The sequence below is a fragment of the Setaria viridis genome, chromosome 7 (assembly GCF_005286985.2).
Source record: "Setaria viridis chromosome 7, Setaria_viridis_v4.0, whole genome shotgun sequence".
Lineage (NCBI taxonomy): Eukaryota > Viridiplantae > Streptophyta > Magnoliopsida > Poales > Poaceae > Setaria > Setaria viridis.
In genome coordinates this window covers 21965564-21978230 of record NC_048269.2, presented here as the reverse complement: position 1 = coordinate 21978230, position 12667 = coordinate 21965564, and the positions used below count along the sequence as shown (strand labels likewise).

Below are 12667 nucleotides of genomic sequence, written 5' to 3'. Positions count from 1 at the left end.
CAAAGGCCAACTGCTCTGATGGTGAGAGTGAGATCTCTGGCACCGCCCGGCGCGACCGAACACCGCGGACGCACGAGCTTTCCGTATGCCGCCCACGTTCCACATGGCGTCGCCACACACAGCCCACCGTGGCACCGTGCCTTTGCCGGGGGTCGGCCCAGCCGCTCCACGACGCCACCGCCGCTGCAGACGCAAATGGCCCCCACGCGAACGTGCCGCGCCACGGCGAATGGCTCAAAAAAATTAGCTTTCGACATTATGTCGGCGCATACAAGAACAGGACAGACGCCTCGGCGCCATATGCCCACATCCTATCCCCTCGAGTCCATCCGCGTTTAGTTGCTTACAGTTTCAGAAGAAAATGTTGGCACTCGTTACACGTATTCTCTCCTCTCCCCTTTCTATTTGGCCATTTGGGATTGACTATTTCTTGTGTGACTTCTTTTTCTGCTAAACTATCGAACAAAAAAAAAACAGATCAGTGAGAAGTGACAAGGATCTGGAGATTAAGCTATGGTCCTGGCCGGAAGATGGAGAACGAAAGCGCCAGCTCGTCCTAGCCTGAGACGGCCGAGGCGATCTCCTTCCCGGCCGCTTCGAGCACCTCCTTGGCCCTGTGCGCCAGCTTCTCGCAGATGTTCCTGGCGATTCTCTTCTGGAATTTGCTGCTCTTGAGCCACTCGATGCCCACCAGGATCTCGCACCGGCTGCTCGGCGCCTCCGACGTCACGCTCTGCACGTTGTACCTCAGATGGACCTGTGCACACAAACAGTTTCATACTTGTCAAACATTTGTCGTCGTCATCGGGAATGAAAAAAAAATGGCGTACCCGGAAGTAGTCGCCGAAGGGGACGTTGTGGAGCGTGACGACGTCGTGGATGGCCCACCCGCCGCCGTCCTCCGCGGGGAACTTGAGCTGGGTGCTCACCACCTCGCCGCCGAAGATGGACATGTACCGGTTGAACTTGTAGCTCACGTGCCGCTCCACCACGCCCGGCCTCGCGGCCTCCCACGGGGTCGCGGAGTAATCGAGGCACCCGACCCGGCTCATCGTCCGCGTCTCCAGGGGGCCACCGTCGAACACGCCCATCAGCAGATCAGCCTCCGACAAAAACCCAACAAGGTTCATCAGGTTTTCAGAAGCGCATAGCCGCGTGCATGCTAACAACTAAATTCGATTCTGCTCTTGTCACGGATCAGCTAGCGCAGTGACGGTAGCGAAAGCAATAGCTGTCAGCTAAGACTAGCGAAAGCTGTCAAGACTAATGAGGAACATTTCAACTGATGGAGCACAGGCTAGCCAAACCAGCTGGTTAAGATAACTATCAAATGCTGTCAGGAAAAGAGGCAATAATAAGCATAGGGATCTCACATCGATCGGGAGTTCCAAAGTATACTCCTTCGAGAGAGGCACGTCTCCAATGCTCAACACAGCATGGACATCATCAAGATCGACGGAGCTCACGTCTTCTTCCTGATCTTCTTCCATTTTGGCTCTCTGCTCAATGGCCGACGACTTCGTTTTCCACAGGCCAATTATTGTCCTACAGATAGGGAAAAAAACACAGTTTTTTTTTTCATTAGTGAGGTCGCTTGTGCTAATACTGCTGGCTAAATAATTGAAAGATGCCCACTTGCTAGCCTTGCTGAAGGATGCGAAAGAGTGGAACTGAAACTTCAGTCTCCCTTCCTTATCTTGGGACTTCGCACCGCTCTTGGCATCGAGTCCTCGGCCACTCTTCAGAGTAAACAGCAGTGATGGGGTGCCTACTGTTGTAAAAGATGGCTGTAGCACTTCGATTTCCTCCACATCTTCCCACAGAAAGAAGAATTTTGTTTTGTGTCCAAACAAATTAGCGTAGAAACCAACTATTCTGGCTGACACAAACAGCCTCCCCTGCAGTAGCAGCCAGTTACAAAGTGAACATGTATAATTGTATACACAAGTATGACTTGCAAACTCAAACAGATAAACTACTTGTGTGAGATCTCTAGTGGTCCAAAGAGAACACCGGAGAGATGTGACATGATATTGCATCATCAACGAAGTATAACGTTGCTCACAAAAACAAATACATAAACTAAGTATAACATCCTTATGGTATTTCATAAAACCAACTGTGACCTATTGAATTGTTAGCCTACCATAAAAAATTTAGCAGTAACTATATCGACTGCAACTAACATTTGTAAGCAGATTACCTGCAAAGGCAGCTTCCTTTTCAAGGAGCATGCGTAATCCGCTATAAGGAATTCTTCATGTGGCAGACTGAAAAGCTTCTGGAACGTTGAATTTCTGTGAGGCGACCGAACATGTAACTGCATATGCACGTGTTTTTGTCAAGATGGTTATCACACTTGAAGGCATCGAGGGCACAGGTTATCAAAAGTTACCTTTTTACCAACTTCCTTCTCCATCTTACTTAGGTATTCTCTCATTGATGTCTCCGGTCCTTTTGTGTTTTCCAGAAATACTCTCAAATGTAACCGGCTCTGACACGTCTGGGCAAGTTTTCCCTCCAGGGGCACCCATATGTCTGCCAGTTCTACTGATGTGTGTTTCAGGAAATTAATTTCTGCATGTCCAAGTGAAATCGCTAAATCGAATGGACCATCAAAGTTGAAGACTTCAACATCCAACACAGCAGGTGGTTCTTCCATAGCATCAAATTCCATTATCTCTGCAATATTCTTTCAGTTTGTCACAAATGATAATCAGACAAAGCTACAAGCTCTGTAGTAAGTGTGCAGCATGCTAATATGTGGAATGTACTAACCGTTCCATTGAGGTTCCTGAGTCTGAAGTTGAACTGAGCTTGTTCTTGTGATGCCATTACAGCTAAACACGACATAAGGATCAACTGATCCACAAGAAACGGGTGGCAAGCTTGTAGCTTCTAGCAGAGCTACAGTCAACAGCCAACCATCACCATTTGCTTTAACTCCATGATCACTTCCTGTCATAATAGGTGGCAGATAAGTAGCACATTCATCATTCATGGCATCACCAAGTTGAATAGCATGCCTAATAACAAGAAAAACAAGAGATAAACAGTTGAAGAAAAGAGCATACCTCTCTGTACCCTTGCCTGTACAAAATGAGAAACCATATTCAGTACACGCTCTAACTGAAGGACTAGTATGCCGGCTGTGATCAGCTCTCCAAATGAGTCAGGTAGATCTAGACCATTGAATTCAAGGCCCATGAGTGGACCTGGTTTCGAAAGAAGGATGTGCACAAGAACATATAGAGTGAATAGCACTGTGGAAATGGCAGTAAAATTGCAAAAATACTTGTAAGCAAGCCTGATAATTGTCTGGCGTTCTGCCTGCAATGGCGCCAACAACTGCTCTTTATCCATCCCTACAGAATCAGCCAGTTTCACATGCCTAGACAATACTTCAGCAAAGCCTTCGAAATTTTCTTTCAGTCCGTCCCGAACGCTCCCCTCGATCATGCTTTTTATCATAGTGCTCTGAAGGAATTCTACATTGTACGATACAGTCAAATGCGCGCTTTCTTCACCTCCTGATAAGCCAGTGCTGTGGATTATCTTGTAGAGCAAAACAACTGCAAAACAGTTCCCAAAGGGGACTTCAGGAGTACGAACACGAGCCATAACCACAAAATTCTTGCCATCTGCTTTATGATATGTTTGCTCCTCACTAGTCTTGACAGCTTTCATAAACTTTGATGCGCCTTTGGTGTATTGACATGTCCTAGTTAAGCTAGGAGGATCCTTACTCTTCCATGTCCACGGCTGCTCCTCATAGTCAATGGTACCTTGCAGCTCACGCAGTTCTTTGAAGAACTGGGAATCAGGTCTGAACAGAAGATGGTTCAGTTCTTTTGACTCCACAAGGTAAGTGTGCTCAAAGATGATGCCGCCATCAAGATCTTCCGGCATGTCTGGTGTGCTTCTAGATTTCATGACCTCCATAGCTTCTTCAAAGCTAGCATCTGGAGCCATCTGTTCGGTGTCACTCGCACCATTTGTTGTTGCAGCAATAGCCTCTGCTAGATCATCATCTTCAGTAATTGAATTGGAATCTGCTTGTATCGAACGGTCGGAGTTATCCAGAGAAGTCCGCACTGTGTCACGGCTCCTGGGAGAATCAACCACCGCACCATTAGAACCTGAATGTTCCATATCAGTTGACCTCTCGATTTCCACATCAGTGTCACTTCTGGAGCTCGATGAAGGGGACATGTGGACGACAGCATTGTCATTAGTTTCTCTATAGAGTGAAAAGCTGAGGAGAATTTTCCCTGGTTGACAGCAATAAGAATAAAATCATTATCACTAGACCATTCGAAAAGTGTAATCATGATACAACCTATGGCTCTAAAGCGGTGCCCCGAACAACCATGACTAAGCCAGCCTTAACTGAAAAAGGAAAGGTGTACACATTATGATACTCTACTGAAAGCCTGAAAGGCTGAAACCAAATAGAGTTGTGTTGCAGTGAACAAGACTTGCAAAACTGGATCATATCTAGCTAATCCTGAGAAAGTAAAGCATACTATCTACCACTATAATTCCCCTACCAAGTTAAAAGCAGTCAATCCTGGGCATGCTTTTCGATAGGCACTAGTTTATTGCAGAAGCTGATCCTAGCCACATGATACGGATTAGTTCATCAGACTACGACAACCAGTACTACCGATAAAAGCGAAAGGCCTATGCTATCCCCGTAAGCATCTCAGTTAACTAAATCACCACACGTATGTGACCGAATCCGTACTTGCTAAGGACTCACGGTTACGGAACCCAAATGACTTTTACTCCTCGATAGCGGCATGCTAATCCGCTAAAAAAATTCTACGAGCTTGCGTGAGGCAATTGGCAAAGGTAGCCAGCGATACGCGCGGTGGCTTCGCCGAGAAGGCCTTGCCGCGCGCGCCGACCAGCACCGATCGAGGAAACCCAACGCACGGCAGAAATGTCAAGCGTATCTAGCTCGCGAAAGCAAACTTGAGCACGCACCGCAATCCGCCGCGGCCGCGGCGTCGTCGTCGCCGCCCTCCTTCCGCCGGCCGCCGCCCACGGGCCGCAGCGTGAACCACGTCGGCGGCACGGACCGCCTCTCCCCGGGGGCGGCGGCGGAGCCGGCCGGCACGGGCAGCCGGACCGCTCCCACCACCTCTCTCCCGCCTCTCCCTCCTCCCCGCCGTTGCCGCCGCCGCGCCACCGCGACCTCGAACTCCTCGCCCTCCGCCGCTTCCTCCGCCCCCACCGCGAACACGAACTCCTCGTTCCACGCCGCCGCTGGCCCCGCCCCGGCGTCCGCCGCCTCCACCTCCCGCGTCCGGAACCGCTGCTTCCCCACCGTCACCTTCGCGTAGAGCAGCAAGCCGCCGCCGCCGTGCTGGTGCGGCCGCGGCGCTGGGAGCCCGCGCGCCTCGAGCACGTACACGTAGAGCCGCATGGCGATCGCGGTTAGCTAGCCAGCCAGCCAGCGCACGCCGTTGAGAATCGGTATGGGGCCGCGCCGTGCGTCTGGGAGTTTTAGAGGTGGCGGGTCTCGGGGTCCGGGAGCGGGGGCTGAGGTGTGCCGGGCGCGCGGGGCACGCGGCGGGAGGAGGACGCGACACGCGGTGTTGGGGATGATGGGGCGCGGGGCGGTTTGGGTTCGGCGTCTTGACTCACTGCAACGTGGGAGGGAAGATGGGAGGGGGGGAGTTGCCTGTCACGCGGCCGGGGGAGGTGGAGGCGGATGCGCTGGTCGGCTTGCTCGCGTCGCAGCTTAGAACTTGTTGGGCCTTCGAGAGCTGAGATGCCCATGCCTGGCTGCCTGCTCGTCGTCGTGGCGCCGCTGCACGCTGCACGTCGCGGCCAACTCCGTACGGACGCGGCGATGGATGCCGGGACAAGCTAGTGGAATGTAACCGCCGGTCTCGTGTCTCTAGAAGAACTAGAAGAAGCGGACAAGGAGCAAAACCACCACGAGTCCAGGAACACATACTACATGGCTTGCTAACGGCAAGTTTTCTGGGCCTTTGAAAGTGGAGTTTCTGTTTCTGGGCTTCCTTGTGTGGCATCGTGCGTGGATGATCGGCGGCCCGTGTGCTCGACCCGAGGAGAGCCCAGCAGCTGCCATTGCTATGGAAAAAGCCTAAATGGCGCTGGGTCGCGCTATAGCACGAACGACGCGACGTCTGGCGGCCCGCAACCTGTCGTTTAGGAGGTAGGTGGAGGTGAGTGATTTGGCTTCATGCGCGTGACCTCTCGATGGGCTGGTGTGCTCGTGACCTCTCCGTTGCTGAGGACAGATCGGGTGCACCCGGCCGGGTGCATCCGTTGGATGCACAGCCAATGGTCCAGATGCACTGCATTTTTGGACGGCGGGTAAGATTTGTAAAAATTACAAGGGCTAAAACACAAAGTGCATCATACACAGCGCGCGCATCCGGGCCGTTAGCTGCGCATCCGGGCCGTTAGCTGCGCATCCAACGGATGCACCCGGCCGGGTGCATGGGAGCACCCCAAGGGCCGGGTGCACCTGATCCGACCGGGAAAATAAAAACAGGCAGTTAGAGTAACTCCAACACTGCTCGATGGTAGCAACAAGTCGCATTCTTCGACAGCTCATCCAGTCACAACCACACTGCGTCACAACATTTTACAGTTCGGCAGAAGTTTACATCCTCTGCCTCTGAGAAGCCATAACAAAAGTTAGGTCACGGCCGCAGGAAACAGGTAGCAATCTTCTCAGCCAAAATGCATCAGAGCTGAAATGGAGAGAAAATTGATGGCAGCAACACGATCATAAACAGATCTTTACATTTATAAACTGGAGCACATGTTATACTATTTCCAGCACGATTGCACGAAGGGAAATAATGTACAATAGGGGAGTATGCTCTGTGCTAATTGATGATTAAGTCGATAGCAGGCAGTCCCACGAGCAGCTCATCCTGCAGAGATGATGATTAAGTCGATAGCACGCATTCATGTCGAGGCCCGATGCAGAATTTGATCAAACTCCCTTTGTGCTACACTGGTCAGATCTTGTGTTAGACCTGGAACAACAAATTCAGGGACGAGATACAGTGAGACAACATGAACAAATCAAATTTCAGGAAGCATTGTAACACGGTACAAAGGGACCAGCATGCAAAAGGCAGCTAGCTTACTCATCAGTATCCCAAGATCAATTTTTGCCCTTTCTTTTCTTTCGCTTCTTTGAGGTGTTGGTGGCGGTATCGCCCACATTGGTCGCTGGTGCAGCAGGTGGGGCTACGGGTGCTGCTACTGCTGGTTGAACTGCAGGGGCAAAGGGTGGGAAAACCATGGGATGTGGATGCATTGGTACTAAAAACATTCCTTGGGGCATAGCTGCTGAGGCAGGCGCCATAGCCATCATTGTTGGTGCTGCTGCCATTGGTGCAGATGGCACCACTGTAACAGTAGTCACTGCTGCAGTTGTAGGTGTCGACATTGATGCTCCATTACCAACGTCTTCTGTGGAGGATGGCTTTGAGGACTTAGCACCTTTTTTACCAGCAGAAACTGGACTCTCTCCAGGCCTTTTCTCTTTTCGGGACTCCTCAAACTTGCGCATTTTTTCTTTAGCTTCTTTCATCACAGAAAGGACATACTCCATCGCATCAGGGTCAGTAGCTCCCATTTCCACAATGTCAGCAAAGTACTGGTGTCCGTGCTTGTAGAGATTGTCCACCTTATCTTCCTGAACATTATCTGGTTTTGTGCCCTTCCCTGTAGCTTTTGCCGCATTTGGTGAAATGGGGGTTTCCTTAGGTTCCTCGGGGCATTTGTAATCCTTCCGCCATCGATCAAGAATATATTTGGGAGGTATTAGCATCACAAGCTCTTGCCTCAAGACTGCAAGAGCATGGCTACATAAAATACCTTTAAACTGAAATGACCTGCAGATGCACCAAACTTCTTTCTCGGCACTGTTATACATCACTCTGTAGTCAAACTTCCTCTCCTTTCCAATCACTGTCACAGTGTAAGTCACTACTGAACCACTCCTACTGACTTCAGTGCAGTTCACATTCATCAGCTGCTTCAACTGGTCCTGGAATTTCTGGAACATATTTATTGTATAAACATTTGCAAATTGCTCCTCAAAAAGAAGACCAGACAGGACTTGTGGCCTCTGTTGAAATGAACGGAAATCATCATAGGCTTCTCGATCAGACCTGAGCTTCATAGCAGTATCAAATTGTTCAATGAATGTCTTTATTGTGGTTTCTGGGGTAATATATCCGTCAAAAAAGGCCTCCAATCGTTCGCTACGCCGAACTGTGGAGATACCAGCCCAGAAAGTATCCTTTACATATGCTGGTACCCATTTCGCTCTCTCTTCAAACAAGGTTGTAAGCCACCGGTTATCATGAAGATTGTACTGATTGATCATTTCAACCCATTCCCTCTCGAAGTCAGCTGATGTAATGGTATCATAGACTACCTTCTTCATTCTCAAACTGATTGCTTCTTTATCCTCAACTCTTCCAGACATTTCAGGAAGTTCCTTCATTATATGCCAAAGGTTGTATCTGTGCCGAGTATTTGGAAATACTTCACTGACTGCTTTGACTACTGGCCTTGAATGAGTCGTAATAATTGCTTCAGGTGCTTTATCATTCATACATTTTAGCCATTTTTTGAACAACCATGCAAAAGTCTCTGGAGACTCGTCTCCAAGTAGACCACATCCTAACAACACAAACTGCCCATGATGGTTGATTCCCAGGAACGCGACCAACGGAATGACAAATTGATATGTCAAATAGACTGTGTCAAAGCAAATAACATCACAAAAATGTTGATATGCAACTCTGGATCTAGCATCAACCCAGCAAACGTTCTTGAGCCGACCTTCATCATCCATGTCCCAGTTGTAGAAGAAGTTGGAGTTTTGAGCTTGCATCTTATCAAAGAAAACTAAGAGTGCCTCAACGTCACCCTCTGCAAACCTCAACTTTCCAGCCTTCCCTGCCCCTTCAATGGAATAATTTGACTGAGCAAAGGATCTCACCATGAAATCTTTGTTTTGGTTGGGTGGCCTGCCTCTACCAGAGTGAATCTTCGGGTTCAATCGAGTTTTGGCATTGAATGGGCGGTGCTCCCGTTGCCAGTCAGGAAGATCTTTAAAGCACATCATGAATCTGACCATCTCAGGATTGCATGGGTGATTATGCTCCAGTTCAACAAAGACCACTTCCCAATGGTTCTCATTGGCGTTGAACTTCACTACCATCATAGATTTGCAACCAGTCTTTGCGACAAGCCTCCTTCGAGCTTTGAGGCCAGGCTTAATCCTAGCAATGCCACCTTTGTAACAGACAAATGTAGCACGGTATTTAACCCCATCAACACTGTGGGAAGTCCTCTTTGAGACCCCAAAGCCAGCACGATAGCCATATTCTAGGTAGAATTGATAGGCCAAATCAACCGTCTCAAAGGTCATGCCAACTCGAGGGCTGACAATCCCATGCTTATCCAAAACTGTGTTGTTGTTCTCAAAGGACACAGGCACATCCCTGTATGGTTGCAAGCTGCTCCTGGAATAAGGGTCGCTATGAAGGGCATCCATTGCATCAGCACTCGGTTATCAAATCCAGGTCAACATAAACTGTAAAATACAGACGAATGTAAGAACCTCTTGAAGTAGACCACAGAACAAATACTTAGCAAAGAAACCTGAGTTTCTTTTATGTGACTTCCTTAACACAAAGCATAGAAAAATATCAATTTACTTACATGAGCAAACAGTACCCAAACTCAAATTCAATAGAAAAACTGAAAAAGTGAATGATGATGACAGTGCAACGTTACTATTTGCCACCTAGGACCCTTCTAAATGTTTTGATTTCTAAAAGTATTGATGAATATGTGCTACATACAATTCCTGTCAACTTAGGCATCAAATGACATTACTTTTTTTGCAAAAATAGACAGATCATATGACTGAAATTACAGGCAAACCCCTTTCTCTTCTCCGTCCCTCCCAAAATCAGAGCACAAAAGCACATACCATCTAACTCTCAATCTCTCTGCCCTCGCCACCACCTGCCAACAACCCCACCCCACTCCACCCACCCAAGGAAATGACGGATCGACCCACTTATCTCTCACTTTCCAAATGGTTCCAATAACTATTCAACAGTTCCAAACCCCATGTGCAGTACCACAGAAAGTGATGAAAAAAGAAACAGTGCTTAAGCCCTTTCAGATATCACCAGATTTGGAAAGGTTGCTTATAATGACTAACTGGTGGGAGTGTTATTTAGCAAGCACTGAGTCATGCATGACTCATGGTTGCCCTGAGCCTGCATAGATCCATATTTGGAAAGCAAATAGTGAATGTCATGTTTCACAACACAGCAAATCTTTCAAATTTCGGAATGAGAGAAGTCCTCTCATGAACATAAAGCCAGAGGGTGCAGCATGATATATACTATCAACTACTATAAAGTTTTCACAGCATAGTGGTGCTTGCAACTAGAAATTAAATAATTATGACTGAAATTTCACTGATAATAATGAAACAACAGCATATAATAGATAAGCTATTGCAAGTCGAGCTCAGGGATTCCCAACAAAAAAGTAAAAGGCAGGGCTATGCAGAAAAATGCATGCACTAGAAGGACTAGAGCAATAATCATGCTATCCTCTTTTACCAAATACCTATGTAGCTGTCTAGTAACACCAGCACAGCGCAATTAAGGCTATATTTCATTTATCAAGACAATATGAGACTTGAACTGTCAATCAAGTGTATTTGATGGTCAGAAAAGGAAGAGGCTTATCACCAGGAGAAAGTGATGAGAAGAACACTATCCTCCTAAACTTGACTGATTAACACCCAGGGCTATCTCAGATTACTGAGGATTTAACTTTTCAGTGGATAGAACACTAGAGTGGAGATAAAACAATTATCGGAACCTTATGGGGAAAAGACAGGCAGGACAAATCCGGGCCATGGGTGGTTCCATTAAAGAAGACAACCTGCACCTTGGTACCATGAATATATATGGTGTCAAAATGTCAACTAGCATCGATCTCGCGCGCTCACGAACAAGGACTTAATCGAACACCGAGCTATGAATGGGGGATTGGACTGGATAAGTAGGGCAACCCGCAGCAAACAAATCCAACACTAACTGAATGGAGGCAGATAAAGATTTGGGTTTGGTTGGGCGTCGTCACAGCAAAGGATACGCCCACCGGAACGAAATTTTTCCAGGAAGCTCGGATTACTCACCAACAAGAGGAGGAATCAATCCATGTCCTGGTGGATCCCCGCTCCGCTCCACTGGACCGAGGGAGGAGCGACGCTGCGGCAGTGGATTGAGGAGCGGAGGACGGGGGAGCGGGCTGCTGCGGAAGGGGCCTGCTGCTTGTTGGTCGGCTGCGCCGCGTGCTAGCGTTGGGGGGTCAGAACTCCGAAATCTGGAGCGTGGACGGGGTGACGGGCTTGGGGAAGTGGCTCTGTGGCTGCGCGCCGAATGGGTTTGGGAGTTGGGAGTTGTAGGGTTGAAAACGGACGGGATAAATCCCGTACCGTCCCGTCCGTTTTCATATTTACGACAAATTCGGAAATAGGATGGAAAGTGAGAGAGTTTATTCCGTCTATTTTTACGGGATCTTATTTTTCGCCGGGATGGATCCATATTATCTCGTATTTAATAAATCTGAAATAGACTTAATATGCATTAACATGTACTTAGTCCTAGCTCAATACCTCTTATGGCTTAAAAGGCCACATGTTTCAGGAAATATCATTATCCTAAGAGTCCTTAGAGGTACCAAAACATGGTTAGCAACTAGCAAGCAATAAAAACCAACAATGTTTTATGTGTGCATATTAAAATATGAGTTTCCGCTTAAGTACCCGTTCCCCCATTTTCGTAGTTCCGTTCATCCCGCTCATGTTCCCGCCTATTCCAAACCTGATCCTATTTTCGGTGATAAAATGTGGGAACGGAAATAGGAGAGGGTTTTCCCGTCCGTTTTCATCCCTAGGGAGTTGGGACTTTGGGGGTGCGTTTGGCAACCTGTATTGCATCAGCCACGCTCGAGCTAGACGGGCCACACCCATAGGGTGCAGAGATGTTGATTGGCAAATTTGAACACCATGCTGCTAGCTGGGCTGGGATAGTGTTTGTTAGGGTGGGCCGGCTGTGGGTCCCCCATAACAACCCAAACTACCATCTAAAGATGGTGTTTTGTAGTCTGCACAGGGGAGAGATTCCCTCACCATGCGCATGTGCTGGTGAAGGTTACCCCTCCTTCTCAAACACCCAGAAACACACAAATGAAATGATGAAGCCTTAAACTGAATTAAGATACAACTAATTAGGAAGACCAACAATACAAATGTGATCCGAATTTACATGTGAACGAATTTATGTCAACTTCACAAGGTAATTAGCAACCTAGTCAATATAATTAGGGCCTTTCTTGCATGCCAGTTCAAAGAAAAATGTTGCAGGAAGCCATATTAAGGGCAACAATCACTTGCAACAAGGATAATGACAATAACAGCAAATTTGACATCAAAGCATGTACACCAAGCCATGAATCTACAATATCAACAAGTAATGGGTCAGGGTTGAGCAAAAAAGCAACCAAAGTAACAAAAATGCATAAAACCAAGTCATCGTCACCTCAAGGTTCCTTAGGCTATCAA

The 12667-nt window shown here is 47.9% G+C and overlaps 2 protein-coding genes across 2 annotated transcripts; both read right to left on the bottom strand.

Moving 5' to 3' along the window:
- Positions 1 to 234: 234 nt before the first annotated feature.
- Positions 235 to 5764, bottom strand: LOC117864755 (C2 and GRAM domain-containing protein At5g50170). Its single transcript, XM_072295241.1, has 9 exons — positions 4990 to 5764; positions 3075 to 4271; positions 2779 to 2958; positions 2396 to 2682; positions 2204 to 2320; positions 1636 to 1898; positions 1374 to 1545; positions 831 to 1103; positions 235 to 757 (listed from the first exon to the last, which is right to left on the bottom strand). The coding sequence occupies exons 1-9, from the start codon at positions 5429 to 5431 to the stop codon at positions 557 to 559; spliced, it is 3132 nt and encodes a 1043-aa protein (XP_072151342.1). The 5' UTR covers positions 5432 to 5764; the 3' UTR covers positions 235 to 556.
- A 987-nt stretch (positions 5765 to 6751) lies between these two features.
- Positions 6752 to 11498, bottom strand: LOC117864062 (protein FAR1-RELATED SEQUENCE 6). Its single transcript, XM_034748041.2, has 3 exons — positions 11240 to 11498; positions 7140 to 9607; positions 6752 to 7025 (listed from the first exon to the last, which is right to left on the bottom strand). The coding sequence occupies exon 2, from the start codon at positions 9566 to 9568 to the stop codon at positions 7157 to 7159; it is 2412 nt and encodes an 803-aa protein (XP_034603932.1). The 5' UTR covers positions 9569 to 9607; positions 11240 to 11498; the 3' UTR covers positions 6752 to 7025; positions 7140 to 7156.
- Positions 11499 to 12667: the final 1169 nt, after the last annotated feature.